At 46.8% G+C, this 27255-nt stretch overlaps 1 protein-coding gene across 9 annotated transcripts in view; it reads left to right on the top strand.

Moving 5' to 3' along the window:
- Positions 1–27255, top strand: part of Septin6 (septin 6) — a 145071-nt gene that overhangs the window by 106937 nt on the left and 10879 nt on the right. For all 9 annotated transcript variants that reach the window (XM_075958609.1, XM_075958605.1, XM_075958610.1 and 6 more), the window contains 6 exons: positions 1662–1848; positions 5950–6111; positions 15060–15156; positions 19212–19380; positions 22238–22370; positions 25295–25485. In XM_075958609.1, the coding sequence (XP_075814724.1) occupies positions 1662–1848; positions 5950–6111; positions 15060–15156; positions 19212–19380; positions 22238–22370; positions 25295–25485 (939 nt within the window). The remainder of the gene's footprint in view (positions 1–1661; positions 1849–5949; positions 6112–15059; positions 15157–19211; positions 19381–22237; positions 22371–25294; positions 25486–27255) is intronic.

Consider the following 27255-nt stretch of genomic DNA (forward strand, 5'->3'; position numbering starts at 1 on the left):
AGCAACAGGGAGTGATCTGACTCACTGTGTGTGGCCTGAGCATAATGAGACCTCATATCCCACCCCTACAGTGACACACTTCATCCAACAAGACCACACCTACTCCAACAAGGCCACACCTCCTAATAATGCCACTCCTTTTGGGGGCCATTTTCTTTCAGAGCACCACTGCTATATAGCAAGATATTGTCTTAGAAAAGAGACAAATAGAGCTGTGCCCGGTGGAGCACACCTTTAATCCCGGCACTGGGAAGCAGAGGCAGACAGCTGTGCACGGTGGAGCACACCTTTAATCCCGGCACTGGGAAGCAGAGGCAGACAGCTGTGCACGGTGGAGCACACCTTTAATCCCGGCACTGGGGAGCAGAGGCAGACAGCTGTGCACAGTGGAGCACACCTTTAATCCCGGCACTGGGGAGCAGAGGCAGACAGCTGTGCACGGTGGAGCACACCTTTAATCCCAGCACTGGGAAGCAGAGGCAGACAGCTGTGCACGGTGGAGCACACCTTTAATCCCGGCACTGGGAAGCAGAGGCAGACAGATGTGCACGGTGGAGCACACCTTTAATCCCGGCACTGGGGAGCAGAGGCAGACAGCTGTGCACGGTGGAGCACACCTTTAATCCCGGCACTGGGGAGCAGAGGCAGACAGCTGTGCACGGTGGAGCACACCTTTAATCCCAGCACTGGGAAGCAGAGGCAGACAGCTGTGCACGGTGGAGCACACCTTTAATCCCGGCACTGGGGAGCAGAGGCAGACAGATCTCTGTGAGTTCAAGGCCTGGAATACATAACAAGTTCCAATGAGACCCTATCTCAAAAACAAAGCAACAAATAAATAAATAAATGTCTTGTTGAGTCAGGAAGACTGCCAAGGGGAGTTTTGCATGGATTCTCAGTGAGCTGAGGTTCCTATGTAGATGATTGGGGGACGTACCTTTAACAAATTTTGTCTGGATGCTTAGATCAGAAGTGGAAAAAACATATGTGGCTATCGAGGTTGTTAATTGGGATGCTTCCCACATTGCTGCAAGAATGAGCCAAGATCCCACAGCACTGTGACAGAATCCCCTAGCGTGGGTCACAGAGAGGTCTTGTGTCCAGAGCTCCAAAGCCAAGGCAGGGTGTGGGGAGCTGCAGGAAGCATCTAATGGGCTTAGATCAAGGGTCCAACTACAGACCCCACCAGAGATTGCCTTGGGGCTGCTGGAAGATAGAGGCATTCTCTTCCCAGGTCCTGTCCTTCAGGAAGACACCACGAATCTAAGAGAACATTGATTCCTGCAAAGCAGCAGCAAACATTCCAATACCATGTAGAGTTTTTTTTTTTACACTGCTTGGTCACAGAAGGGATTTTGGGCATAAGAAGAGAAGGCCCTTGGAAGGAGATAGGTATTAAACTGAGCTGTGAGGTGTGCAGAGGGAGGATGGGGATGTGGAGATTAATGGACATTCCACAGTGAAAAAATAAATTGGGTTCACATGTGGCCCAAGAAGACAACGAAAGTTGTCAGTATAAGACCCCACCAAGAAAACATGGAGAAGCCCAACTAGATGGGGGAGGTCCAATTACAGAGGACACATTGCGTTTCTAACTGGGATTGACTATGTCAAAAAAAAAAACCAAGCACTTGACACCATTTCTCTCCTCTCCTCTCTAGCTATAAGCCTATAGTGGAATTCATAGATGCTCAGTTTGAGGCCTACCTGCAGGAGGAGCTGAAGATCCGGAGAGTACTGCACACGTACCATGACTCCCGAATCCATGTCTGCTTGTACTTCATTGCCCCCACAGGACATTCGCTTAAGTCTCTGGACCTAGTAACCATGAAGAAGCTGGATAGCAAGGTATGAGGCAGGAGCTGGGGCTGAGCAAGCTGGACTCTTACTGACTGATATACAAGGGATGCTGGGTTCCAGAAGAGGTTTTGTGGCATCCTAATCCCACCCTCTGTTCCCTTCCCCCATAAGGATGGTGTTACAGATCGTGCATTTGGGCTATATGCTTTGCCATCTGGATTCCTAGTATTAGGAATGGCTTTGTCCTGAGTGTCTTGACAATAAGAACGAACGCAAGCAAGATGGCTGTTCAAGTTTAAGGGTGCTGGTTTTGGCAATGGAATACAGTACTATTCTTTACTTTAAATCTTTTTAGATTTATTTTATTTGATATTTTCAAGTATTTTACTGCATGCATGCATATCTGTACACCACTTGTATGCCTGGTGCTGAAGGAGCTCAGGAGAGGATGTTGGATTCCCTAGAACTGGAGTTAAGGATGGCTGCGAGCCACCAAGTGGGTGCTAGAAACCAAACTTAGGTCTTCTGCAAGACATTGGTTGCTATAAACTGCTATCTCTCCAGCCAAGGCCCTAGTTTTGATTCTCAGCACCATAAAAATAAAACAAATTGAACATCAGATTCTTTCAAAAGCCTAATTACTACAAGTTTCCTTCCCTAACATTTGGCATGTGCCAGGCACTATGTACATATATGTTATTTCATCTCTTCTTCTTTTCTATTTGTATATGTGTGTATGTGTGTTTGCATGTATGTACACATGTGTGTATGTGCATATGGATGCTATGTGGAGACTGAAGGTTGATGTCGGAATCATCCTCTGTCATTGATCTTCTACCTTATTCACAGAGGCAGAATCTCTCAGCCAAACCAGAATTCAGATATATGGCTGGTCTTGCTAACTACCTTGCTTGATCTACCTTCTGAGGCTGAATTATGGGCAGACTGAATGCTTGCAAATTCAGGGGATCCAAGCTCTGGTCCTCATACTTGTGCAGCGAGAGCTTAGCCACTGAACCCTGTTTTTTGTTATTGTTGCTTGTTTGTTTTTGTTTTTGACAAAGGTGCTTTTATTGTATTTTGTTTAAATTTTTAGATTTTATTTATTTTTAATCAAAACTTTTTCATACAATGTATTCTGATCATGCTTTTCCCCTCCCACAACTCCTCGCAGATCCTCCCCACCTTTCCACCCACCCACCTCCATATCTTTTATCCCTTTCTCATTAAAAATCAAAAACAATAACCCCCCAAAAATACACAAAAAGAAACTTCATGAAAACAAAAACCAAATATATAAGTACAAGACCAGTAAGGCAAAAGAAAAGAAAAAGGATGAAAGAAAGAAAAGAAAAAGAGAAAAGCCCAAATGAAGCAGTATGAGACAAAAAGTCTACAAGACCACCATTGAGTTCACTGTGTGTTGTCCATCTACTGCTGGCCATGGGGATATCTTGAAGTTAATGTACCCAGTGAGACTCCATTGGGGAAAAAGTAATCTTTCTTTTCCAAGTAGGTATCATCTACTTCTTGGTTAGAGACAGAGCCTGTGTTTACTTCCCCTCTCTCAGCAATGGGATCCTGTCTGGCTTGAACCTGTGCTGCTACCATCTCTGAGTTAACATATTTAGCAGTCCCATTGTCTGGAAGACACTGTTTCCTTGGTGTCACCCGTCACCTCTGGCTCTTCAGTTTTTCTACCCCATCTTCCACATAGATCCCTGAGCTCTGAGGGGGAGGATCCTATTTAGGACTGAGTGCCAAAGTCCCACTTTCTACACATTGTCCTGTTGTAGGTCTCTGTGTTAGTTCCTGTCTATTGCAAGAAGAAGCTTCTCTGATGATGGCTGAGCAAGGCACTGATCTCTGGGTATAGCAGAATGTTGTCAGGAGTTATTTTATTGCCATGCTCTTTTAGCACAACTGTACTTAGTAGTACTTAGTACTTAGTATGTAGTATTTAGTTTTCCCCTAGGCCCATGACCTATCCAGTCTCAGGTCTAGCAGTGTCAGGCATGAATTCTGTCTCATGGAGTGGGCCTTAAATCCAATTAGGCAGTGGTTGGTTACCTCCACAACAGTTGTGCCACTGTTGCACCAGCATATCACATAGGCAGGTGACATTGTAGTGTGCAGGGTTTGTAGCTGGCTGGGTGGTGGTTGCCTTTCTCCTTTGGTAGTGTGCAAAGTGCATTCCAATAACATGAACACCAGTAATAGCAGTGAAGGCTCTAGTTAGGCACCAACTCAACTTCTACACATTTGATGACGTATCTAAATGTTGTCTTCAGCAACAGGGACTGGGCCCTATTTTGCCCTTCTAATAATCTAGTAGTATATTTAAGTATTGTTACTTACATTTTACATAGTACTGTTAGCTACATATGAAGTCACTGAGGCACAGAGAGGCAAGTACCTTGCTCAAGGTCAGACAACTTGTAATGGAGTTGAGAATTGCCTTTAGCTCCAACTGCAAGTTATTTTAGTATACAAAATTCTAATTTACATGTAGTCATTTGGTAGCATAGCCACTATAAGAACTGAATGTCAGCTATAATCAGAATAAGAGCAGTTTTTTCCATTTTTGCAGCAATGAGCTCACTACTTGTGAATAATAGGCTGTTCCTGAAATGTCTCCATGCCCAGCATGGCCCCGTATAAGGCGGCAGTGAGCCATGTGGCAGGCTGTTTGCTGGGTAGGCTGCATTAAGTAAGCAGTTTTTGGTTTATGTTTATTGTGGACTAATGAGGACTAGGCAAAAAAATAAATAAATAACAAGGAGGCTTGGATTTGCCTGCTGTTCCATCTTGGCAAAGATCTGGATCTCTTAACCCCAAAGACTTCAAGAGAGATAACTACAAGGTCCGGTCTTTGACTCGCATCCCAAGCTTTGTGAGATGGGTCTTCAGGGGTCTTCAAAAGCACAAAAGACACAGGACTTCTTCAGTTCTAGAGCCCCCACACGCTCCTTTCAGAGTCCAGGGCCTGAGCAACATTCATGCTGTCCCAGTGAGGTCTGCAAGCAGGAACAACTCCATTTTCTTCAGGAACCTGAGCTTAGTGTGCTCTGTCTCCCAAAGCCACGTGCATGGCAGATTTCTTTACCATTGGCAATAAAAGCTTTCCCTCTTTCTGGAGGGATTTCAAGGGTCAGGGTTCAGGTGAGTTGAACTTTTGGGGTGGCACTAGGCCTTTCTCTTGCTATCTGAAATTAGGCCTTCATACCTACTTTCTTTGCTCAGAAATAAATCCTACAACGCAAGCATTGTAACTTAAGGGGGTAGGGGATGGTAAAACAGGATCTACCTTCAAACACACCACATAGCGAAAGATGGCCTTGGACTGATCCTTCCACCTCCACCTCTCCAGTGCTGGGATTATAGGTGGAGCTGAAGATGGAGCTTAGGGCTCATGCTAAGCGAGCATCCCGCCAACTGAGCGCATGCCCAGTCCAGTCTAACTTTTCTGCATAGGTCTCAGGTCAGATTCGTAATACTGGGTCTTTTGTGCCTACCTGGCTGCTGCAGGAGAGCCACATACATGTTCATCCTCATCAAGTTCTGCCCCTGCTTCCTTTTTCCTCTCACGTGGTATATCTGTCTGGGGAAAGCCTCAGTTGGACAGGTTGGGACAGCTTATCGTTACCAACAAATGGCTGCCTGTCACATTGTCAACCCCAAATTCCCTGTCGTCTTTCTTCTTTGAAACACTCGGGCAGTGACCTTGATTCCAAGACTTCACACAGCCCACCAACTTCGTTCTGAATTGATAGACAGTTCATAGTTGCTACCAGCTTTGGGACTACGGCTGAGTTTGATTTGAATTTCAGTTCTGCAACTTATTTGCCCTGTGGCCTTAGGCAAGTTATTTAACCTCTGTGCGGTTCAATTTCACTTTGGTAAAACACTAGCAGCAATGCCTTCTGGGAAAATTGTTGGGATTAATTTTGCTACGCCATTCATAGGGTACTTAGCTTAGTGGCCAACACATAGTAAGTACTCGTCATTGTTATTTGCTATTTGGCTAAAGGTGGGCAGTGCTAGACTATTCGCTGAGCTTGCTACCCCCTCTGGGCGCTGGTGGGAGCCCTAGGCTGTGGAGTTGTCGGTTGCTAGTTAAGGATCCCACTTTGTTCCTCCTTCTCCTAGGTGAATATCATCCCCATCATTGCCAAGTCAGACGCCATCTCTAAGAGTGAGCTGACAAAGTTCAAGATCAAAATCACCAGTGAACTTGTGAGCAATGGAGTCCAGATCTATCAGTTCCCCACGGATGACGAGTCGGTGGCTGAGATCAACGGAACCATGAATGTGAGTGGGGGCACAGGGTTCGACCTTCCAGACGTGTGTTCTTCTGAGCAGCCTTTGGCAAGTAGCGGTGAAGTACCTTCATCAGCCCACTTAGTGCTGATCTTAACTCTTGAGTGCCTGAGACTCGGGTATTGGGGACAGAGGACCCAGAACCTAACTAGTTTCTGTTTCTAGTGATGGCTGCTGTGACATCTCAGTGACCAGGGGAAGGGCAAGGCTGACGCGAGGTTGCGTGTGGAGTGGGAATTCAGGCCTCTCTTGCTCCTCGTTTTTGGCTCCTGTGCGTGCTCATATGTGTATGCAGGTGTTTATATTCATGTTTGTGGTGAGCAGAGGTTGGTGGGTGTCTCCCCCGATCACTCTCCACTGTATTTACTGTGCTAGGGTCTCTTGCTGAAACCGAAGCTCACCAATACCTCCTAGTCTAGCTGGCCAGCTTGCCCGGGGGTCCCGTTTTCCCCATCTCTGCCTTCTGAGTCCTAGGATTACAGGTAGCTGCTGTGCCCGGCCGCCTTCTCTGTGAGTGCTGAGGGGCTGGACTCAAATTCTTGAGATTACCAGGCAGGTACTCTATCCACTGTGCCATCTCCCAGCCCCCAAACTGCCTTCTTAGTACCCCTCAGTTCTAGGCCAGGCAACCTTCCAGACTGGACTGCAAGAAAGGGAAACTATGTTTGTCTGACCACAACAATGCCAGCACAGTAGGTACAGCAAAAGCCATAAAGGCCAAAAAAACCAGCTTGGCCTCAGAGGCACAGGGATGGGCTGTTGGCCAAGAATTGAGCCCTATTGTCATGAACCGAACAATGAGAAATAGCCTCCAATTTTCTGGCAACCACAGTGATTTTTATTTTCTAGGATCTTAGGCTGGAACACAGTGATTTAAAAAAAAAGATTTTATTTATTTTTATTTTAGGTATGTGAGTGTTTTGTCTGCATGTATGCAAGAATACCATGTGTGTACAGTGTCCATGGAAGCCAGAAGAGGGCACTGGATCACCTGGGACTCAAGTTATAGATGGTTGGGAGAAGTCTTGTGGCTGCTCAGAACCAAATCCGGGTCCTCTGCAGGAGCAGCCAGGGCTCGCAAGCACTGAGCCATCTCTCCAGCCCCTGTGATGTTATTTTGAAGCCCCAGGGTTATGATTTGCCTTATTAAGTGTGAATGAATTTACAAATAGAGTCCTCTTTTTCTCTCCTCCCCCACCTCCCCCACTAGAGGAATGAATAAGAGAGGCCGAGAGTCAAACACTCCCGGGCTGTTTTGCAATGTGTTGCTGCTGTTGCCGTGAAAGCTTCACTGTTGTGATTTCTAGGAGACAGCTAGCGGCTTTCAGCAAGCCTCTGCTTCAGGAACAAATTTCTTTTTCGCTATTGAGAGGCATCGGTTTTTCCTAATGACATAATGTCAGGGGACAGCCAAACTCAGGAAAGCCTTGTAATAAAAGCCATTTTTAGCAAACTTTTCCTGCTGCTGGTGCCCTCTAAGTTGTCATTACAACATCAGCTGCCACCTCCTGTGAATTGGCCAACAAATCAGCATAGTCAGGCAGCAAGTCACCGTCTCGCCTGACGTCTTGTCCATGAGCACAGCCCACCCTAGATAGGTTTCTGAGTAGAAGCCCTTCCTTCATCTGCCTTGAACAAGTCTGGCTCAAGTCTGTGGGCCGGGAGGTAGGTAGAGTTGTGTTCTTTGTGACCTAGTGTGGGTGTGGACAAAAAATAAAAAACAAACAAACAAACAAAATACTGCTGTCCTCTCCAGGAATCAGGGCATTTGGATGGAAATGAGGGTCTGTTATGATAAGAAAACTGGATAAGGTGCCCAGCCTGTAGCGAAACAGGAAGTGCTTTCTGGGTGTCTCTTGCACTGATGTCTGGAAGCATCTAGTCACCTCAGGGACCTCAGTTCTATAGATAGCTTCCAGGCTCATTCTCTGAGTCAGCAAGCATTGCTCAGCCTTATCGTTTGCTTTGCTACAAACAAAGAGGAATAAGTTTTCCCACAACGTGAAGGTGTCCCACCAAGCTCTGTCACTGCGTGATGGCTTGCGAGTGGCAGTCTCCCTTTCTCTGTTCTCAGCTCAACTCTGGCCTCCTGCTGAGCCTAGAGCAGATTCAGCCTCAGGGTTTCCTTCTCCATCACGCTGCTGTGGCAGCCCAGATATTGCGGGCCCTATGTTATGCGTAACAGCCCAGAGTTTGCCCCTGCTTCGCTTTGAACAACTAAATTAAAAACTAGTTGTGGTAGCACATGCTTGTCATCCCAGCACTGAGGCAGGAGGATGACATGTTTTATTCTGGCCTAAGTTACATATAACCTGCCTCCAAAAGAAAAGAAAAGAAAAAAGAAAAGAAAGCTAAGTCTGATGGGTTCAGGGTCATCCCTCTACGTCGTGTCACTCAAAATTCACTCCCTTGCATGTCACCATGCTTTCGAATGGGAAGGGAAGAGAAAGGGTACCCTCCAGCCAGGATGCCTGGACTTGGGCATGTCTGCGAGAGGGGCCTGTATGGGAAGCCTCTGGGTCCCAGATGACGAATTGGGAAGCAGGAGGGAGGAGTCACTGCTATAATAAACACAAAAGTGCTTTGCCCACTTGCCAACATTACAACTGTGTCAGAGTCTCCAGAGAAACCATGGTTTATGCACTGGTATCAACAGAGGTGGGGAGGGCGTGCTTGGGCGCTATGAGGTCTGGGTGCTGGCCTTTCCATTCTAGATATGGTTCCAGATCCCCAGTTCCTGCCCACTGCACAGCCTGTTGTCATGGGAAATAGAAGAGGCCGAAGTTGTTTTATTTTTTTTAACCTAGTTAGAGAAGACTGTGCAGCTGCCCTCTTATACCCAAGTAAGAGATATTCATGGGTGCGCATGCCCAGCCTCATCCTCAGCTTTTGGGTGACTCTGGAGAACTTTATTTCAGATTGTGGAGGCAGGAGATGGGGGAGTTGGGGGAGAGGGAGAGAGTTCATTGGATGCTATTTTCAACCCCTACTGGGATTTCTCTCAAAGCTGTAGGCTTTATTTTATTTTTTTTAAAGATTTATTTATTAAGTATACAACATTCTGCCTCCATGTATGCCCACACATCAGAAGAGGGCACCAGATCTCATTACAGATGGCTGTGAGCCACCATGTGGTCACTGGGAATTGAACTCAGGACCTCTGAAAGAGCAGTCAGCGCTTCCAACCACTGAGCCATCTCCCCAGCCCCCTGTAGGCTTTAAATCTCAGAATTGCCACACTGTTTAAGTTAATTCATTCTTTTGAGACTGGGTCTCACTAGGTAGCCCAGACTGTCCTTAAACTTGTGACCTTCTCATCTCAGCTTCCTAATTGCTGGCACTGTAGAACTGAGTCACCATGCCCAGCCTATTGTTTAGATGCAGTGCTGCTGCTCTGGTGTAATGACACACCTAGAGTCCCAGCACTTGGGAGGCAGGAACAGCTGGATCAGAAGTTTAAGGTTACCCTCCACCATACAGAGAGCTGAAAGATAGCCTGAACTACATGAGGCCCTGTGTAAGAAATACAACAAAAATGTAATGCTATTCCTTTTTTTAAATTTTATTTTATTATTATTTTTATTTATTTATTTATTATGTATATAATATTCTGTCTGTGTGTATGTCTGCAGGCCAGAAGAGGACACCAGACCCCATTACAGATGGTTGTGAGCCACCATGTGGTTGCCGGGAATTGAACTCAGGACCTTTGGAAGAGCAGGCAATGCTCTTAACCACTGAGCCATCTCTCCAGCCCCTATTCTTTTTTTTTAAGATTTATTCATTTATTATGTATACAGTGTTCTGTCTGCATGTATGCCTACAGGCCAGTAGAGGGCACCAGATCTCATTACAGATGGTTGTGAGCCACCATGTGGTTGCCGGGAATTGAACTCAGGACCTTTGGAAGAGCAGGCAATGCTCTTAACCACTGAGCCATCTCTCCAGCCCCTATTCTTTTTTTTTAAGATTTATTCATTTATTATGTATACAGTGTTCTGTCTGCATGTATGCCTACAGGCCAGTAGAGGGCACCAGATCTCATTACAGATGGTTGTGAGCCACCATGTGGTTGCTGGGAATTGAACTCAGGACCTCTAGAAGAGCAGCCAGTGCTCTTAGCCTCTGAGCCATCTCTCCAGCCCCATAGAGCTCTTCTTAGGATAGCTCAAATTATAGCCAGGGATTAAAAAACAGGCCCAGTTACATGACTAAGATCAGTTAGTTGGCTGTTTTGTTAGGCATTGGGTTTGATTCCCACAAATTGTATTTGTACCATTAAGAGCACATGGTTGACAAATTGGACCATAGGGAGGCCCATAGGCCCTGGTGTGTCCTTTCCCTCCACCCCACAATGGTGTCTCTATTGTTCCCATGTACTTCTGTTGGAATGATCAACGTACTTGAGTGAATTAGGGGACAGTCTTGTTTAGTCACCAGTGGGAGTCTGAAGTGGGGGCGAGGAGAAAGAGCCTCGTGACTGGTAGGCACAGTCCACCCTGGGAAGAAACCAAGGCTAGTTAGTATACTCCACCAGACAAGATCCTGATGGAATCTCACAACCTAAAAACAAAAACAAAAGCAGAAAGCATTCTTCTGGTCTTCAACGCATAACTCGTGTCGTGACACTTGGATCATCAGATAACTTTCAAATGGACCAGGGGAGGTTTAAGGTAGACATGAAACTGGAAAGTATTATGTTGTGTGATGTTTTACTCTTTTGCCTTTATTTTGGGGGGGGGGGCAACACTCAGATCCCAAATAAATCACACCTGGCGGCTTATTTTTAGTTAGGAATGCCTGGCTTTAGCTTGGCTTGTTTCTTTCCAGCTTTTCTGACTCAAATTATCCTGACTATCTTTTGCCTCTGGGCATTTATCTTTCTCTAGTTTTGTATACTCTTTCTTTCTTTCTTTCTTTCTTTCTTTCTTTCTTTCTTTCTTTCTTTCTTTCTCCATGGCTGTCTGGGTAGCTGACCCCGATGCCCTCCTCTCCTTGTTCTCTTCTCTTCTTCCTTGTTTCTCCTTCTATTAATTCCCTCTGCCTACCAGCCCTGCCAATCCTTGCTCCTGCCTTGCTATTGGCTGTTCAGCTCTTTCTTAGGACCAGCAGGTGTTTTAGACAGGCAAAGAATCACAGCTTCACAGAGTTAAACAAATTCAGCAGAAACAAAAGTCACACACATTAAAGTAATATTCCTCAACAGTATTGCCCATGTGATAATATTTGAAGATGGAGCCTTGCAAGGCCTGGGGAGGCAAATCTATAAACACAGCTACCCTGAAGGTTGCAGCAAGAGGTTCCCAAATTTAAGACCTGCTTGGACTACAGAATGAGTTCAGGACAAGCCTGGGCAACTTAGTGAGACCCTGTCTCAACATAAAAATGAAAAAAGAAGGCTGGAGATATATGCAATTCGGTGGCAGCACGTGTACCTCACACTTGCAAAGCCTCTAGTTCAATTCCTAGGAATGATTTTTAAAGAGAAGAGAGGGGCTGGAGAGATGGCTCAGAGGTTAAGAGCGATACTACTCTTCCAGAGAACCTTAGGGCCCATGTGGTGCGACTCACAACCTCCTGTAACTCCAGCCCCAGGAGGTCCAACCCTTTCTTCCAGCCTCTGTAGGCCCCTGCACTCATGTGTACATGCCCACATACAGACATGAACATGCCCACATAGACATGCACATGCACACATAGACATGCACATGCCCACATAGACATGCACATGCACACATAGACATGCACATGCCCACATACAGACATGCACATGCCCACATACAGACATGCACACATAGACATGCACATGCCCACATACAGACATGCACATGCCCACATAGACATGCACATGCCCACATACAGACATGCACATGCCCACATACAGACATGCACATGCCCACATACAGACATGCACATGCCCATATAGACATGCACATGCCCACATAGACATGCACATGCACACATAGACATGCACATGCCCACATAGACATGCACATGCCCACATAGACATGCACATGCCCACATACAGACATGCACATGCCCACATACAGACATGCACATGCCCATATAGACATGCACATGCCCACATAGACATGCACATGCCCACATACAGACATGCACATGCCCACATAGACATGCACATGCCCACATAGACATGCACATGCCCACATAGACATGCACATGCCCACATAGACATGCACATGCCCACATACAGACATGCACATGCCCATATAGACATGCACATGCCCACATAGACATGCACATGCCCACATACAGACATGCACATGCCCACATAGACATGCACATGCCCACATAGACATGCACATGCCCACATAGACATGCACATGCCCACATAGACATGCACATGCCCACATACAGACATGCACATGCCCACATACAGACATGCACATGCCCACATAGACATGCACATGCCCACATAGACATGCACATGCCCACATAGACATGCACATGCCCACATAGACATGCACATGCCCACATAGACATGCACATGCCCACATAGACATGCACATGCCCACATACAGACATGCACATGCCCACATACAGACATGCACATGCCCACATAGACATGCACATGCCCACATAGACATGCACATGCCCACATACAGACATGCACATGCCCACATAGACATGCACATGCCCACATAGACATGCACATGCACACATACAGACATGCACATGTCCACATAGACATGCACATGCCCACATAGACATGCACATGCCCACATAGACATGCACATGCCCACATAGACATGCACATGCACACATAGATATGCACATGCCCACATACAGACATGCACATGCACACATAGACATGCACATGCCCACATAGACATGCACACATAGACATGCACATGCCCACATACAGACATGCACATGAACAATTCAAAATCAACCTCTTTTCAGAAGAAGAGAGTTTGGGCCTTTAGCAGTTAGTTGGGCCATAAGGGCTGCTCCCTCACTAATGAGATTAAGGGCCTTTATACGGGAGACTTATGTGTAGAATTTAGCTAGCTTGTCTACCTTCTGCAATGGGAAGATGTGACAAGAAGACCCTCATCAGACACCCAAAGGTGCTACTACTTTGAGCTTAGATGTCCAGCCTCTTGAACTACGGAAAGTCTGTTTATGTCTGTAGACATTACTTAGTCTCAGGTATTTTGTTGTAGCTGTACAAAATGGACGAAGTAGTGACTCTAGGGCCAGACTCCCAAGACACGCTACGTATTTTGATAGTGCTCTGCATCTGGGAGACCTCATATCTTGGTGTCCCTCATCATAGGTTTAGGCAGAGTCACAGACTTATTAGTCTGCTCATTGTGTGTCAGCAGGGACCTCATCTTGGAGCTATCAAAAGTCTCCTTCCCGGGGCCTCATGTATGAAGCATCACCTGGCAGCCTCCAGCAGGGACCTGAAAAACTGAGAGAAAGTCTGGCCTCCACTGAACAGGGACATCGTGGGTAGCACCTTGTAGTGTGACTGAAATTTAAACCTCCCCTCTGTCTTGCTTGATTCCATTCTGGTTGTCATAGCCACATGTCTTTCCAGAGCATCATGGTCAGAGCTTGTTTCCAGTGACTCCTGGCCTGTCGTGTTTAGCCGACTTCCAGCAGATGCTCTTTAGCCAGGACACCCAATGTCAACCATCCTAGGTGGCCCAAGAAGGCTGGCATCCAAGGTGTGGTGGCATCACCACTTACCGGGAAGACCTAGCATGGGAGTTTAGGACATGCAGGACTCCTTTAAGCTCTCTGTCCTCGCTCTCTCTGATACTATCTAAGGTTTATATTTCTGGCCCTTGGAAATGATCTGTTTGCCTGTACTTTCCAGAACCATCTTTGATGCCAGTGACAAAGGAGTGTGCTGTGGGAGGTTTTATGTGGCCTTGGAATTGAGTTTGGTGGGGCCTGTGTGTTTAAGAATAGTCAGGGAGCTGGAGGAATCAAATGACAGCAGTTTGAGGAAGCGAGGAAGCAAGTGACCCTGTCATTCTGGCAGGGTCCCTTGATGATAAAAATAACAGGCCCAAGGGAAGACTGGCATTTCCTATGCTTTTATTTTCTTCTCGCTTTTTTTTTCCCTACTTGAACCTAGAGAAGTGCCTCCCACTTCACAGACAGCTCTCCTGCATCACTTAAAGCTGAGAGGCCAGGATGCAAGCAGATGATGATACAGCATGGTTTTTGTTCTCACCTCCTCCTTCAGTCTAGCCCTCTGCATTCACTGGTCCTCATCTCTCCTGCAAGCACCGATCTCTTGACCCTGCTTGAACTTTTCCTCTCATCTTCTTCCCTACTCTGACAGCCTCTATTCAAGGAGTATTTGTGAAGTACCTACTCTTAGCCCTTGGTCACATCCTGTCTAATAGGATTTTGAGACTGTAACTTAGGCTTTGTCAATGAGAGTCCAAGCTCCCAAGGTGCAAGGAAGGGTCTTCTACTTTTTTATGTCCCTCAGAGCTTGTGGGTGAAGATTTCCTGATTTGCCCTCTAGGTTCATGGGATCAGTGTGAACACTTATCTAGGGTGGGCAAGAACAAAGACAGTCCAGCTCAGTGGTTTTAGACTGTGCTTTCAAACTCTGGAAAGACAATGATGCCAGATTCTGTACTCAGCCAGCCCCTGTGATGCTCATGAACCCACCCCCAGTGATGGTAACTGGTGAGCATAGCTTGCTAGGTCATATATCCACTTGTTCGTTCCCTGTGTTTTCAACCATGCCATTATTATCCGGAACAGAGTCAAGAACTAGGTCTCATCCCTGCCTGGCTATGAAGCTTAATAAATGCCTCTCAATGCTGCTGCAGTGAGTGGCGCCTCAGAGAGACGACCCAAAGTCCTGGAGACGAGCCACAGTTGTATTGTGGGACATTCGCTGCCGTCCTGCTGGAGTTCTGAGTGCTTGTTTGCCTCTGTTCTAGGCCCACCTGCCGTTTGCTGTCGTTGGCAGCACAGAAGAAGTGAAGATAGGCAACAAGATGATGAGGGCGCGGCAGTATCCTTGGGGGACTGTGCAGGGTGAGTCTGTGCAGAGGGCCTGCACTTAGCGCCTTCTTTGTGTATCTGCTGCTTCTGCCACGATATGCCGAGCTCCTCGCTTGTCTCAGCCTCCGCTACTCCGTGTGGGTCTCAAACAGCCACAGGGGTCACTAGCAGCAAGCTCTGGCCCTGTGCCCAGATTCTGTGATAGGAGCAGACTCCTTTTGTCTAATGGAGAAAGTACTCCCTTATACCCCACCCTGAAACAGCAAAAGACGAATGGACTTGGCACAACATAGAAAGGACTATAGAAGTGAGTGTGTCATTAGGAGAGGCACGAGAATGTTCACAGCAGTGTTATTCATAATGATAAATTATTACAAACAATGAGGTGTCCATCAAAATAGCCGGGGTAATTTGTAAAATGGTCATATAATGGGGTCTTAGACAGCAATGAAAGTGAATGAATTTCAGTTACATCTGTGTGGATGGCTCTCAGAAACACAGTGCTAAGCGAAACAAATCACACAATAATGCATATGGTAGGTTTCTATTTATATGAATTCCAAAAGTAGGCTAAAATAACGATATATATTGTGATAAATTCATGCATGAGTGATGAATGATGAAAGCATTTTCATTAAACACACACAAAAACAATGAGAGCTGGAGCAGTGGCTCAGAGGTAAAGAGTACCTGTTTACTCTTGCAGAGGACCTGACCTCTGTTCCCAACCCCCACGCCACGAGGCTCACCTTCCTCCTCTAACTCCAGCTCCAGGGGATCAGAACCTTCTTCTGACCTCTGCAGACACCCTACACCCTACACACAAACACACACACACACACACACACACACACACACACACGAATAAAATAAATAAATCTGAGAAAACGGGACCAGTGTGATGTCTTGTGGAGGCAAAGGAAAGGCACTTTCCTCCAAGCCTCATGGCCTGATCTCCGGAGCCCGCACGGTGGAAGGAGAGAGCTGATTTCTAAAGCTTGTCCTCTGACCTTGGCGCAAACACCAGCGCCCTCACAAGTGCACAGTGCACACCCACACCCCCTCACACTAAACAAATTAAAATAAAAAAATATACAAATGACTGCTAAACCCTGCCAGGATAGTGCTTCAGTTTCATTGCCAGAGGAGGCAGGGAGTAGAGAGAAGTGCATGAGATCAAAAAGAGATCAGCAGGGGCTTCCAAGGTAATAGTAACATTCACTTCGGTTGTGGGGATATTTACAAATTTTAAATTTCTTTAAATTGCACATAGCTATTTCATGTACTCTTTTATAGATATGCTTATTTCATAATTTTAAAGAATTAGTTATATACTGTATACATGCATGGCAATTCTTTTCGCAGTCTGTCCACACATATGCTTCTCTTCAGGCGGTAACATGAACTCTAGGACTCTGCCAGGGGCAGAGGTTTGGGGGCCCTGAGTCTGTAGCTATAAACCAGGCCGTGACTGACAGTTTCTCTGTAAATTCTTCCCAATCCTTGAGCAAATGAAGGAGAGTGGGCACCCAAGAAGGGTGGCATCCATCTGTAAGTCCAGTCCTGGGAGGTGGGGGCAACTGAAAAGAGAGGATCGTGAGTTCAAAGGCAGCTTCGGGAGACCGTGTTTAAAAGAAGCAAAGATGAAAGTTGATAGTGAGTTGCCCACCTCACATCCAAAGGCTGGTATGATTGAAGGCACAGCAAAGCCCCACCCACAGTCGCTGGAGTGCTTTCCTTCTGTGCTGCTGAGACTGGCACTCGGGGCCATGCTAGGCGAATGCTCTGCCACTAAGCTACCTCCTCGGTTCTTCTTTGTGACAATGTCAGAGACGGAAGTCAGGCCTCATGCCTGCTAGATGAAAATGCTACTGTTGAGCTCCATCCCCTGTCTGGGTGTCCCATCGGTAGCAGAAGACTGGTTGGCAGAGCTACGCAAAGTTTTGCTCTTCTCCGCCATTTGCACTGGGGATGTGTCTTAGTCAGTGTTTTATTGCTGTGAAGAGACACTATGACCATGGCAACTCTTTGTGTTTGTTTTGTTTCTTGTTTGTTTTGACCATGGCAAACGTTTACAAAGGAAAGCATTTAATTGGGGCTGACTTCCAGGCTCAGAGGATTAGTCCATTATCATCATGGCAGGACATGGCAGGGTATAGGCAGACAGGGTGCTAGAGAAGGAGCTGAGAGTCCTACATCTTGACCCATGGGCAACAGGAAGTGAACTGAGACAATGGGCATAATTTAAGCATATATGAGACCTCAAAGTCTGCCCTCACAGTGACACACTTTCTCCAACAAGACCACACCTACTCCAACAAGGTCACACCTCCTAATAGTGCCACTCCCTATGAGATTATGGGGGCCCATTCCATTCAAACCACCACCACAGGATGTTACACTAGGAACACCGGGAAAAGGCTTCTGGACCCAAGAGCCACACCTTTGGAGTCTGTGGCCTGAAAGACAGAAACCTGAGGTGGGAGGAGACAAACCAGCAAACAGACTTCCAGTGACTTCCTTCCTCCAACTGGGACTACCCTGTTCTTATCCCAAACTGAGTTCTGTTGTTGTTTGTTTGTTTTGAACTCCCTAGTTGACATTTTTTCTGGATGAGGAAGCAATTGAACACTGCTTGGAAGCCAAAAAAAAAGACTTAGAATTATTCCTTTCTTATATCCTTAAAAAAATAGTTTTGTGTAGCCCAGGTTGGCCTTGCAATCACTGTGTCGTTGAAGCTGGCCTTGAACTCCTGACCCTCCAGCCTCTACCTCCTAAGTGCTGAAATCACAGGTGTGCACCACCAGGCCTGGCTCTAGAATCATTCCTCCTGATCAGGGGTCACTGTCTTGAGCTGGAGAAGCAGATACATATAGCTTGCTCCCAAGGAGTTATTTTATTGCTGCAGCTTTTTATATTAGTTTATGTTCTATGTCAATAGATATAGGTCGGTACTGAAAGTAAGGGACCTTAAGTAGAAAGAGTACATGGACCACTCTGGACTTTGGACAAATACTTCTGATGACCATATCTGACCATCTCTAATAGTACAACGCAATGGATCCGAGCCCGGAGACATCCTATTAGAGCCCCGCTTGCAGCATGGCTCTGGCCAGAAGTCCACTCTGCTGTGATTTAGTCCACATCACTCTCCTTGTTGTCTACTCCCCAAAATGCAGACCTTTGCCCACAAGGCAAAGAAGCGGTTATCTACTTTCCCCTTCAGATTGCAGTGGTCAGGCCATTATCCACCCTTGGTAAAACACCTCCTCGGGAGCTTCTACCACCCACATGAGCCACACCTGAGGTCTGCCCCTCCTTTTCCCTCTCACCTTTCCTACCCTAGTTCTTTTCCCTTGCTCTCTGGAGAGCCATCTATGGTCTTTGCCTCGCCCCTACACTACCGGGATTTGAAACCTAACTCTGCAACTTGCTCACTATGTGCCCTTGCCTAGCCTTCGGAGGCCTTGTGAAGATCATGTTCTATTATCTGCCTGATAAATTCGACTCTTCCTTCCAGCGTCATCCAAGAGGTTTTATCTTTTGGGAAGCCCTTGTTCTCCTGGAGTTCACAGGTCCCCCTCTTCTGGGCTTTTACTGCACTGCAGCCATGCCTCCACGTGTGTAATCTTGGCATTGTGTTATATTGTTCTGTTTACATGCGCTTTCCCACTAAGCTGCAGGTTCCTAAAAGTGTGGCCCCCCCAGGCTTCGCTTCTGAATTATCTGGGCCAGAAAGAATACTGGAAACAGATTCCACTAATATTTATTGGGTGGATGGCTAGATAGAGGTGCATGCATCGTCATCTGCAAAGCAATGTAGAGAAGATATTTCTGCGCAAGTCTGCTTGGTAAATTTGCGGAGGCCTTAATGAAAGTTCTTAGATATTTGCACAGTAGTATTGCCCTTTCATAATGTTTTATTTCCATTTTCACAGAAAATGGAATTAGGTTAAATGTGTAGGAGCCATATAAAGAGGCTGTGAGGCGATGTCACCATTAGACACTTTACTTCTCACTGCATCCATTTCTTCTTCTGCTGGCCTTCCTTTCAATATACTTCCATTGCCCCAATCCCCGCTATGCAGTTGAAAATGAGGCCCACTGCGACTTTGTGAAGCTGCGGGAGATGCTGATTCGGGTCAACATGGAGGATCTGCGGGAGCAGACCCACACCCGGCACTATGAATTGTACCGCCGCTGTAAACTGGAGGAGATGGGCTTCAAGGACACCGACCCTGACAGCAAACCATTCAGGTACCGCTCACGCCAGGCCAGGCCTGCCTGGCCCAGTTCAGAAAACATTGCCCTAGACAATAATCCGCCTGGGGAGGAGAGGTGTAGGGGTTAGCTAGGGGCGCCCAAGGGAATTCCTGAGTCACCAGTGTCGCACATCTGCCAGAAAAGCAGGGAAGGGCAGGGGTCCAGAGAACACTTTGCTGACTACTCACTGCTTTGCCCCCCCCTTCCATAGACCCTGAGCTGGGCTTTCGTTCTACTGGGTGGCAGTTAGGAACTGTCCTCTGTTCCTACTTTCTTCATCTGGTTCTCCTGTTGCTTAAGACGGGTTTCCAGTATGTGCTTCCCTAGCATGCACAAGCCCCAAGTTCATTGCTAGCACTAAGTAAAGAAATAGGAAAACACAGAATAGGACCACAGCCACTTTGCTTGTATTGGGGACCTGCCTGAGGCTCTTCTCCCACTGCCTAAGAATTTCAGTGTGAGTGTTGTTTTGACCCCTGAAGATGAATAACCCCTGGTGTTTTCCTCACCTCAGAACTAAAGTGCTTCTTAGTGCGCAGGTGGGAGCCCTAGACCAGTGGAAGCATCTGCTCTCTATACACAATGCGTCATCAGCCCTGCATTTTGAATTACCATATGTCGCCCTTTACCGTGACTCCATCTCCTTTCAGGAAATGTCAGGCATCCGTGAGCAAGCCAGGGGGAATATCTGTGGGAGGAAAGGACATTCAAATGGCCTCTGGGATCCCAAAGAACCTGTTCGTGGCAGAAAGAGGGCCTAGGACACTGGACAAGCAGTCCGTTGGGGGAATGTCTGCTTTAGGAATGGCAGCCTCCCACCCCTCAGTGGAGAGGCAGGTCAGGGCCCCAGAGCTCCTGAGCAGGGAGGAAAGTGAGTTTGTCTCTGCTGGAAGGCCCTTGGTTTCTCTCCTTCACCTCCACAGTTTTCCTCTGCATCTGGAAGGTGTACTTCTACCTGTCCATTCAGTCCTGGCCTTCCCTCCTTTGCCCCATCCTCCAGTCTTCTGTTCCTGCATCTTCACCTTCCCCCCTCTCCCGCTGCCCTTGTCCACCTTGCTGGTAAATACTCCTGCCTCACAAGCCCTTTTTCACTTCTGCTCTTTCTTGCCAGTTCCTCCCATCAAGAGCTTTGTCTCTGACAGGGAAGAAACATTTCTGTTTCCGCTGTTCCTCTTCCTCCTCTCTCACTTACTTCCTCAACCCACTGCAATCTGCCTTCTGCCTCCAGCTCTCCACAAAAGGGCCTCTCTCTAAGGCCTACAGTTGTAGATCGGTGGCCAGTTTCATCGTGGCTTGATTTCTATCTTTGGTTTTAATGTGGAATGTTCATTTGGCTTTCTTGAAATACCCTCTGCCTTCAGCTCTTCCAGTGTTGGGCCCGGCCAGCTTCATCCCTCTCCCCCTGGGTCTCACTTTCAGGTTCATTTCTTCAGCTTTCTCCCTTAAATGTTGCTGCCTCCTTGGGGTTCCTTCCATGGGCCTCAGCTCTTCCATACTCCTGTCTCTTTGTTCTGGCTCTTTCTATTCTCACAGGTCTAATTAGTACCCGGGAATCTGATGACTCCAAAGCTAACGCTTTACCATTGAACTCCAAGCCCACAGATGCAGCTGCACCACAGACATTTGCCCTCAGACATGCTATGGATGCCTAACCTGAATCCCCAATAGTCTGCCATCCAGCCCACCTCCTTCTTCTTCCTCTTCCATGCTGTTCATGTTCTACTGTCTAGCTGGTGGCCCAGGCCAGAAACTAGAATCAGCTTCTTTTGGGGGTATATTCGGAAACTTTAATGTCGATCATAAGCACAAAGATTCAAAGAGAGATGCTCACCAAGACAATAAGATACACTTGAGAAAGCAGATATGAGTTACTCAGGGGACAGCTGTCTGGAATCAGCTTTGATTTCTTCCAAGGCCTGGAAATCTGCAGCCTTTGTTGCTCGTCCAGATCTCTCTCCATTCCCTGCCAGCCCTGACATGAAGATCCTGCCCTGTCATACTGAAATTGCTGCAGAGTTTTCTTCCCAGAATAGCCAAGTGGACTTTCCCATGTTCTGAGTGATGAAAATCACTCAGTGGATACATGTCCACTTCTTTCATGTGGCATCCAAAGCCTGTCCTCTTCTTCCAGACTCAGGAACCTCCCCTCCCAGTCCTCCGTGGTTCCTGTGATTCCCCCAGGCCTATCCAAGTATGCTGCTCTGTTCTTAGAACACAATCCTTCTGGTCTTCACCCAGTTGACTCTGACTCTTTTTAAAATAATACGTACAGACCAGGGCATGGTCTTGATCCAGGCATCTCCCGAAAGACCCCAAGATCCTCTAGGGCAGGCACGGTGGCTCTAGGCGCTAGATGCTGAGCGAGTGACTAGCATCTTGTCTATTCGCACTGCTTGCTTGCGTGGTAGCTGTAATCTCAGCAAGTATTTGAGGAAGTGCTGAATCAATGTGGGTGGTTTCAGAGCCAGGGCCTGGCAGTGCAGTGCAGTGGGAGAGAGGCCATACATGAAGAATCAGGAGACCCAGTTTCTGGTGTCAGCTCTGCCTCTAAATAGCTGTACAATCTTCAGCCTTCCGCGAGTCACTTCACCTCTGTGAGGGGGATGGGAGGGAGAGAAAGATTTCTAGAAGGTGATATCCAGTTCATTGAATCTGCCCCCTTCAGTAGCTCTGTAATATTGCTGCTGTATGCCAAGCTGTCTCCTCCCCTCTGATGGTCCTCTCTTTACATTTCTCTGTCAGAATTAGAATTAGAGCAGAGAGGATGAGGGGGGCTCAGGATGGTTGGGGCCCGTTTTCTTGAGCAGGGCTTGCCCGGGAGGCAGTGGAATTGACTGGATCCCATCTACAGTTTACAGGAGACATATGAAGCGAAGAGAAATGAGTTCCTAGGGGAGCTCCAGAAAAAAGAAGAGGAGATGAGACAGATGTTTGTTCAGAGAGTCAAAGAGAAAGAAGCTGAGCTCAAGGAGGCGGAAAAAGAGGTAAGTGTGAGCCTGGAGAGCAGACAGGTAGGGGGGGAGACTGAGTGTGGTGCTGGAGACCTCGGCCTTCACAGGGCAGCTAGAGGGGAGAGGGACACGCAGCCTCTGGGCAGGACTGGCGTGCAGCGTGGGTGGGGAGAATCTTCTTGACCTTCATTCCCTAAGGCTGGGATATTTTCTCATTCTGTTAATTATGTAGAGGTGTTGCCAATCAACATGGTAGCCAATAGCTGTAGGTGGATTTTTTTTTTTTTTGGAAATTTGAATTCATTCATTTGCTTAGGTTTCGAAGCCTATGTGTAGCCCAGGCTGGCCTCAAATTTTAGAACCTCTTGCTTGCATCCTAGGATTACAGGCATGAATTACAGTGCAAAAATATTTTATTAATTGCATATATTTATGGAGTATGATGTGCAATTTTCATGTTTATATAATAGAATTATTAAATCAAGCAAAGAGTCACTTCATTTCAATATGTTTATCTTTTTTGTTATTTTTCAAGACAGGATTTCTCTGTGTAACTGTCCTGGCTGTCCTGGAACTAGCTCTTTTTTTATTAATTTATTTATTTATTAAAGATTTCTGCCTCCTCCCCGCCACCGCCTCCCATTTCCCTCCCCCTCCCCCAATCAAATCCCCCTCCCTCATCAGCAATAAGAGCAGTGAGGGTTCCCTGCCCTGTGGGGAGTCCAAGGACTTCCCACCTCCTTCCAGGTCTACTAAGGTGAGCATCCAAGCAGCCTAGGCTCCCACAAAGCCAGTACGTGCAGTAGAATCAAAACCCAGTGCCATTGTTCTTGAGTTCTCAGTAGTCCTCGTTGTCCGCTATGTTCAGCGAGTCCGGTTTTATCCCGTGTTTATTCAGACCCAGTCCAGCTGGCCTTAGCGAGTTCCCGATAGAACATCCCCATTGTCTCAGTGTGTGGGTGCACCCCTCACGGTCCTGAGTTCCTTGCTCGTGCTCTCTCTCCTTTTGCTCCTGATTTGGACCTTGGGATTTTGGTCCGGTGCTCCAAAGTGGGTCTACGTCTCCTTTCGTTGCCTGAGTATACACCAGACTGACCTTGAATTCCTGAGATCCCGCCTCAGACTCCAGAGTGCTGGGATTAAAGGCGCGTGCACTACCACTGCCAACTGTTTGGTTTTTTTTTTTTTCTGTTGGAAACATTTAAGATCTAAGTCTGGTCACACGGGCTATAATCTAGCAAGAGCACAAGTTCAAGGCCTGCCTGGGCAATTTAGTAAATCGCTGTCTCTAAATAAGAAAAGCTGAAAGGGGGCTAGGGATAGAGTTCAGTGGTAGAGCTCTTGTACAGTAGCATGCTTTAGGCCCGAGGTTCAACATTCCCAGTACTGATAGGGGGTGCATTTGAACTATACTCTTGGCCATTTTGAAATATACAATCAAATTTACAGTTCAGCTCTTCTCGTTAGCCCATTGCAAATGTAAATCCCGATGCAACTGCTGGCGTGGAGCTGCTCTAGCAGAACACCCAGTTCTCCTGGGCAGTGGGGCACGTTGAGTCGGGGTGTGGAGCCACAGCTGTTGTCAACAACTTTGAGCAAGCACAATAACTCAAACTCTCGGACCTTCAGACAAGGTGGAATAGGCCCACATTTTTGGAGTTATTTTTTGGAGCATTGGATCCTCTGGAACTGGAGTTACAGATGACTGAGCTGCCAAGTGAATGCCAGGGACCAAAACTGAGTCTTCTGGAAAAGCGGAAAGTGCTCTTAACTCCTGAGCCATCCCTCCAGCCCCTAATAAGTAATAAGCCCCTGATAGTAATTAGTTCTTTAAAAAGAATCAAACATATGCAGTTATTCTTTCAAGCAATGGCCTTGACTTGCAAGCATCTTCTACCCGTTCCCATCTCAATGCCAGAATAATTGCCCTCCGGTGCAGTTTTGGAATATCAGCCAGCACTTCCCTTCTCTTGGTCTTAGTTCCTAAACAATCTAAGAAGCCACGTTTGGCTGTACATGCCTGTAGCTCAGCCTTGGGGAGCAGAGACAGGTAGATCTTAAAGTACGGGCTTAGCCAGAAGGAGAACTTTACATATGGACGATCCCATTATAGAATCCTCCAAAGACTTGTTGACCTTGGGCAAATGCCTTCATTTCTGAGACTTTTGGTTTCCTCATAAAATAGACCCTACCGAGGGCTGGAGAGATGGCTCAGTGGTTAAGAGCATTGCCTGCTCTTCCAAAGGTCCTGAGTTCAATTCCCGGCAACCACATGGTGGCTCACAACCATCTGTAATGAGGTCTGGTGCCCTCTTCTGGCCTGCAGACATACACACAGACAGAATATTGTATACATAATAAATAAATAAATATAAAAAAGATGCATTATATACATACATAAAGTTGTCCAAGGATAAAAAAAATAGACCCTACCGCAACTGTGTTGTAAGATAAGCATGCTGGCCTATATCTTTATCTCAGTACTCAAAAGGCAGAGACGATGGGAGGGTTGTGAGTTCAAGGTTAGCTTGAACTGTACAGCAAGATCCTGTCTCAAAAAGAAAAGGAATAGAGTGCTATGTTAATGAAAATGTTTTAATATATTAGATTTAGTTATATTAGTTAGATTAGATTAGATTAGATTTAAGTACATATTATTAGCAACTACACCCAATAACTACAGGGGTTCTTTGAAATAAAATCTTTGTTTACACAGAATACATTGGTCCTTGACCATTTCAGGAGCAGAGATTCTGAGAACAATTATAGCAATCTACAATAATCCTTAGTGCCATCATGGCTGTTACTGGCAGGAATGTTTCCTCTTGTTCCAGAGTCCTACCGGGTTGCAGACACAGTGGTTCCCACCCACTCTGGTCTTGGCTGGGCTGGGGACTGTTCACTGCTGTCGGGGGGTGGGGGAGACTCCCTCTAACTTCCCTGTGCCTCTCTGCCAGCTGCATGAGAAGTTTGACCGTCTGAAGAAACTGCACCAGGAAGAGAAGAAGAAGCTGGAGGATAAGAAGAAATCCCTGGATGATGAAGTGAATGCTTTCAAACAGAGAAAGACAGCAGCTGAGCTGCTCCAGTCTCAGGGTTCTCAGGCTGGGGGCTCGCAGACTCTGAAAAGGGATAAAGAGAAGAAGAAGTAAGTAGCAGGCTTGCTGGCGGGGCGCGTGTATGTATGTATGTGTGCGGCATCTTTCTTTTCCTACCCAGCCCCTCCCCCCAACTCCATCCACCACCTTTCAGGACTTAGAGGCCAAGGGGGCTGGTGGGCAGGTGTGCACTGCAGGCTGCAGTTAGACTCATGTAGTTAGTTCAGTGTCTTCATGGTGCCCGAGTCTGAGTTGCTGAGAGAAGGAGAGCACTCCCAGAAGTCTAGCTTTGCCCTTTGGCCCATCTGGGAAAGCTCTGCAAACTCAGGGCGGATAGTAAGGGAAGAGGGGCTAGGAAGTAGGAAACAAATTGTGAGAGATGTAGAGGGATAAAGAGAGGAACAAAAGGATGGACAGACCAGGATCTTTTAGTAGAAGCTCTATGCACTTCCCCAGATCCTAGACCAGCGGTTTGCAACCTGTGGGTCAAGACCCCTCTGAAGGTCAAGTCACCCGTTCACAGGCGTGGCCCAAGACCATCAGAAAACAGATATTTACATTATGATTCATAACAGTAGCAAAATTACAGTTATGAAGTAGCAACAAAAATGTTATGGTTGGGGTAGCACAACAACAGGAACTGTTAAAGGGTCGCAGCTGCTCTAGACTTTCAGTATCATGCAGCATACAGGTCTGCTTACTCCTCCCACATCTGAGGGGAGGGGCCTACAATCTTACTCTGCTTCCGTTCTAGCTGCACCCTGTGAAAGGTAAATGCTGCCACTGAAGGCTGCAGCCTGTCTCCCATCCTCCATCCTTTTGCTATACCTCTTCCTGCTGGCTGCTTAGGTATGCCCAGCCCGGGGTACTAAGAACTTAGTGGGGGGGTGGCTTCAGATGCCAGTGTCCTCTGCATAGGCCATTTTCAAGCTTGGGGAATGGTTCAGAAGCCATTGTTTCTCCAAGTGTTTGGTAGGTTAATAGTCCTGACCCTACCCCAGTCTCTGCTTGCAGAAATACCCCATTCCTCATTTCAGAGCCAGAGAAGAGGAAAGAGTTCTGGCAAGCAAACATGCAGAGGTTCCCTTGTGCTCTGTGCCTGGTTGTGCAGTGGGACTCGGGAGATTCCGGATGGAGTATTTAACAACATCCTTACTAAAGGACCTTTAACATCCCAGAGATGCCCATGCTCATGACCTTTGATTTGGGGCCACTGATTTGAGTCAGCCATTGGATACTTTCCAGAAGGAAGAAGTATCTTTTTGCCTCTGTGCCTGGCTTCTCACTTAGGATCACACCATGAATGTAGACTATTTTCTATTTCACGGCACTGAGTTTTGTGATCCTGTTTATCCAATTTGACTACCTATTATGTAATTTGAATATTTTCATCAACTTGGTCCAGAGATTTTTTTTAAGAATAGAAGTTTTTTCTTGGGGTGGGGGTGGGGTCTTGAGACAGGGTTTTTGTGTGTGTGTGTGTGTAGCCCTGGCTATCCTGGAACTAGTTCTGTAGACCACTCTGGCCTAGAACTCACAGAGATCCACCCACCATGCCTCCCCCACCCCCAGAACAGAATCTTATAGCTACATATCAAATTCACTAAGGTTCAACTAGGCAGATGGAAAACCTTTGTGGATGTATCATCTATTAACTTATCAGTCATGGCATATCAGTTATAATAACAGAAAATGATACACATTTTCCTTTTTAAAATTTATTTGGCACTGGGTGGTGGTGGCACACGCCTTTGATCCCGGTACTTGAGTTTGAGGTCAGCTGGGTCTATAGAGCAAATTTCAGGACAGCTAGGACTGTT

This window comes from Microtus pennsylvanicus, chromosome X, assembly GCF_037038515.1.
Source record: "Microtus pennsylvanicus isolate mMicPen1 chromosome X, mMicPen1.hap1, whole genome shotgun sequence".
NCBI classification, from domain to species: Eukaryota; Metazoa; Chordata; class Mammalia; order Rodentia; family Cricetidae; genus Microtus; species Microtus pennsylvanicus.